The sequence below is a fragment of the Genypterus blacodes genome, unplaced genomic scaffold, assembly GCF_046128005.1.
Source record: "Genypterus blacodes isolate CSIRO-AG114 ecotype Tasmania unplaced genomic scaffold, CSIRO-AGI_Gbla_v1 ptg000103l_1, whole genome shotgun sequence".
NCBI lineage: Eukaryota > Metazoa > Chordata > Actinopteri > Ophidiiformes > Ophidiidae > Genypterus > Genypterus blacodes.
The window spans coordinates 730,716-735,685 of NW_027466907.1; the positions used below are offsets into that span (position 1 = coordinate 730,716).

Here is a 4,970-nt window from a genome sequence, read left to right on the forward strand (position 1 = left end):
ACACTCATCTATTTCAAAGTAGTGTTGTATACACAATGTATAATGTCTAATATTGTTGTTGTAATATGTGTAAAATTTCTCTGTCTACTGTTTCAACTTATTTATGTGTGTGTGGGAGGGAGAAATGCAGACACACGCGTCACACACGCAAAGAAATAGATAGTGTATCTATATTCTATTTTCACATGTCAATTTATTTTATTGTTGTTACTTTTCATTGTGCGCAGGCATTTGGCAACACTTTACTGTGTGTTTATATGGTCATGCCAATAAAACCTTTTGAAATTCGAAAAAGAGAGAGGGAAAGAGAGAGAGAAGGAAGGAGAGAGAGAGAGAGAGAGAGAGAGAGAGAGAGAGAGAGAGAGACGCATTCTGGCAACTGAAACACACACACACACACACACACACGCAGTAATAATGATATATGTCGGTGCCAGTGCGCGCTCTTGAAAGGCTCCTCCGCTTGGGTTTCCTGTGTTTTCTGTGTGGTCCGCTCAAAGGGTTAAAGCCCAAAGTGAACTGAATTGTAAGAAGTTGGTTTCCAAGGGAAACTGTTCGCACCGTTCCAGCTGAGGCGGGACAAACCAACTGCCTGACACGGAGGGGGTAGGGGTGAGCTGACACAATTACGCGTCGCTTTCTTAAATTAATCCCCGTAAATCAATTTCCGTGAGACGCGGTGTTGTTGCTCATTAACAGCACGTACGGTAGCGTTGTCCGTCATTCTCTCCGCTCTTTGATGAACGCGGTTGATATGATGAGTCGCGGCTCACCCCTCCCTTTGTGGCGGAGTGTGTCTCTCCCTGCCAAGTCGGTTTGAAAAGAGCAGACAAAGGCTTTGAGCCCAGGACGCCCCTCTCTCTCTCACTCTCCGCTCACAAAGCCAAGCTCGCTCTCCCCTTCTCGCCTTTCTGTCATGGAGACGTTAAATAGGCGGCGTTAACGGCGTTTGTTCTATTCGCTCGGTATTTATTCTGAAATGTACGACCGTTTGGATCCCCGCTCGGCCGAGAGAGGGAGGCTTTTTGTGGGTATAATACAAGGAAGCGTCGTCTGAGAGAGGGAGCGAGAGGGGGAAGGATTGACGCTTTTTCCTCCTCTCCTCCTCCTTCCTTTCGCCCCCTCTCCTCCTCTCTTTTGGAGGAGAGAGAGAGAGGCTGAGGCAGGAATTAAAACGCTTTTTTTGGGGAGGGGGGGTTTATTCCTTTTTCTTTTTTTAAGTGCATTTGAATCCAACTGCGCAATCAGACCGGATCACGTGGGATCGCAGAGTTGGATTGATTTTGCACAGTTCAATGTAAGAAAGAGAGAGAGAAACAAACAACTCCTGTTTCTTTTTACTTCTGTGGATAACTGGGACTGTTGCTACTTTTGCATAATTTTAACAGAAGGGGGTGTCTGAGTGGGTTCTTTCTTCAGCCTTGGGGGTGTGGAGTATTAATTCTTATATGCCTGGGTGTTGAAAAACAATGGAGACGCACATTTCGTGCCTCTTCCCAGAAATTTTGGCCATGATTTTCAGCTATCTGGACGTGAGGGACAAAGGCAGGGTAGCCCAAGTGTGTATGGCTTGGAGGGACGCGTCCTACCACAAGTCAGTGTGGAGGGGGGTGGAAGCCAAGCTGCACCTTCGCCGGGCCAATCCCTCCCTGTTCCCCAGCCTCCAGGCCAGGGGCATCCGGCGGGTCCAGATCCTCTCCCTGCGCCGCAGCCTGAGCTATGTGATCCAGGGAATGCCTAACATCGAGTCCCTCAACCTGTCCGGCTGCTACAACCTCACAGATAATGGACTGGGGCACGCATTTGTCCAGGAGATCCCGTCCCTGAGGGTCTTGAACCTGAGTTTGTGCAAACAGATCACAGACTCCAGTTTAGGGAGAATAGCTCAGTATCTGAAGAACCTGGAGGTGCTGGAGCTTGGCGGCTGCAGCAACATCACCAACACTGGGCTTCTCTTAATAGCTTGGGGACTCCATCGACTCAAAAGCCTCAATCTGAGGTCCTGCAGGCATGTCTCAGATGTGGGGATCGGACATTTGGCAGGAATGACCCGGAGTGCAGCAGAGGGTTGCTTGAACCTGGAGTACCTAACTCTCCAGGACTGTCAGAAACTGACAGACCTGTCACTCAAACACATCTCCAAGGGACTTACCAAGCTGCGGGTCCTGAACCTGAGCTTCTGTGGGGGGATCTCAGATGCCGGGATGATCCACCTGTCTCACATGGCCTCCCTGTGGAGCCTTAACCTACGCTCCTGTGACAACATCAGTGACACGGGGACCATGCATCTCGCCATGGGCACCCTAAGGCTCTCCGGGCTCGATGTATCCTTCTGCGACAAAATCGGGGACCAGACACTGGCGTACATCGCTCAGGGGCTGTACCAGCTCAAGTCTCTGTCCCTGTGCTCATGTCACATCTCGGACGACGGGATAAACCGGATGGTGAGGCAGATGCACGAGCTGAGGACCCTGAACATTGGACAGTGCGTTCGTATTACGGACAAAGGGCTCGAACTTATAGCCGACCATCTCACCCAGCTGGCAGGCATCGACCTGTATGGATGTACCAAGATCACCAAGAGGGGACTGGAGAGGATCACGCAGCTCCCCTGCCTTAAAGTGTTGAACCTGGGACTCTGGCAGATGACAGAGAGTGAGAAAGTGAGGTGATTGGAAATTTGGAAATGAGTTTATCTTTTCTTTTCTTTTCTTTTTTTCTTTTGAGGGGGGCATGAGTAGGAGGGGGGTGGATAGGCGGGGAAATCTCTTATTTAAAAAGAGGGTAAGCCTCCCTTTTACCTCCTGTGTGCTTGTATAAGGTCTGCTTCTCCCACGTGAACAGAATTATGTGTTTAAATATGTCTTTATTTTGGCCTTGCAAGATTTAAATTAGTGTTTGCTATGACTTAATATCCCGCCCGATAGGAAGCAATTAGTATTTTTGTTATGAGCTATCGTGAAAATCCCTGTTAACAATTGATTTGATCTCACGTCGAGTTTTAATATCTCATATGTTCTGACATTTGAGTGAGATAACTTCACTTATTTGTAATGCAAATCGGCTTGTTTCCTGCTGTTTGAGTGTCAAAGTGTTCGTTCCCTGACAATAATCTGCTTTCTCCTCTGACACTGACACTTGTTTCCAGAACATTCTCCAAGCGAAACTTCCATCTAACCCGACTGGCAGATTGTCCCGTTCGCTTTAGGAGAAATGAGATGTTTAAACTTGAGCATGAGACTAAATGACTTGTTCGAATGGACTTTTATACAGTGTAGTCTGGATTTGAGACATTTATGACTAATCTCCGCTACAGCCATCACGCCTAAAACATTTGGCTACCTCGTATGTGGTTGCTTTCACAGCGTTGGGGTGTATACTGTTGTAAAAAAAAAGAAGGAAAGCGAGAAAGAGACTGGGAGAAAATGTGCCTAAAGGGACCGTGTCTGCCCCTCCCCCATCCCTCCATCCCTCCTTCCTCCTCAGCAGAGCCGGAGAAAAGGAGACCGGCCCACAATCTAACTACCTTTGTTAATTTACCCCGTAAACAGCAACAATTTCCAGGAGAGAAAGAGAAAGGGAGAGCAAAGTGTCAAATCTACAGATTTGCAAAACTGAGCTTTATGCAAAAATATACAAAACCTGTTTGTGTCAAAGAGCCTTTGTTTTCTGTTTAGTTTTGTCATTCCATGGAGTTACTGACAAACTTTAACACCCTTTAGAGATGTGTTTTGAATTCTCTGCTAAACCCTGTAAGAAATACCTATAGTGCTCCTATAATAATACTGTATATAGGAATAATAACGATACCACAGGAGATAATATGTAATCAAAATGTATGATCAGGTGGTAAATAATGTGGGCACCTACATGTCGCTACAAGAATATTATGGGACTATATAGGCTCCAGGTATGTTTCTGTGAGGGAGGCTGGTGGGAGTAAATGTGGGTGAATGTTGTTCAGAGCATCGTACTTCAAATTGAAGTGATTTCTGTATAGACGCCCTTTATTGATTGAAATAATCTGGATTGGTCTCAAGGTTTTTCTTTTCCCACGTAATGCCAACACAGGTTGCGCTCATATTCATGTGGGCCTCACTGGTAAAAGAGGGCAAGGATGTCGTTTTCCTCCTCTTTTCTTTCTTCATTCCTTTCCCTGTCTTTTCTCTTAGAATAAAAATACACTGAATCCATCTTCAGATGTACTTAGAATGAGGAGCAATCGATTATTTTTCTTTCTCTTTCTGTCTTGGGTTACAAGGAAAACATCTCTCTGTCTCTCTCTCTGTCAGACACACATACACACATGCACAAACACACGCGCACACACACAGAGGCCTGTTGGTGTGTGTGCGCGTCTCTTACAATGTAATGCAATGACCTGCTAGAAAATGAATACGGATGTGCGTCCTGCTGAAGAAGCTGTGTGTGTTTGACAAATAAAAGATGTACTGTATATTATGTGTTTGTAAAGAAAGAAATGCAGAATCCCAAAATTTAAATTGTTTTATATTCTTACGGTTAAAACAATTAAAGATATTTATATAATGAACGAAAGAATGGTGTGGACTGCTGCTTGTGTGTAGCTGTGTGTGTGCACCGCCAGCGTTTCATTCCTAACAGGGATGAAAAATGAAAATGCAGTCGTGTTATATTATTTACGAGGAGATTCAAAATGGATGCTTGCCGCTTTCATCTGGCCGCATTGCTTACGTAATTAATTATAGCCCAGCCGCTTATTAGAGGAAGCATCTCTGCGCGCACTGATGATTCCAACCGTCGTCGTCGTTTCTTTTTCACTCTCAAATGCAACGAAAAGGCAGAAAGGGTAAGAAAAGGAGGGGCCATGTTTGTTTTTAGTTTTTTTTGGGGGGGGGGCTACTTTGGTTATTATTTGCATTCGTTATTAAAGGAGAAATTTAGGAGTTTGCATGCTTGCATGTGCAGATTAATGAGGGCTTAAGTCTCTT

The 4,970-nt window shown here is 45.5% G+C and overlaps 1 protein-coding gene across 1 annotated transcript; it reads left to right on the plus strand.

Moving 5' to 3' along the window:
• The first annotated feature begins 812 nt into the window (after positions 1–812).
• On the plus strand, positions 813–4,550 carry fbxl14b (F-box and leucine-rich repeat protein 14b). The gene has a single exon (XM_076160089.1). The coding sequence runs from the start codon at positions 1,470–1,472 to the stop codon at positions 2,670–2,672; it is 1,203 nt and encodes a 400-aa protein (XP_076016204.1). The 5' UTR covers positions 813–1,469; the 3' UTR covers positions 2,673–4,550.
• Positions 4,551–4,970: the final 420 nt, after the last annotated feature.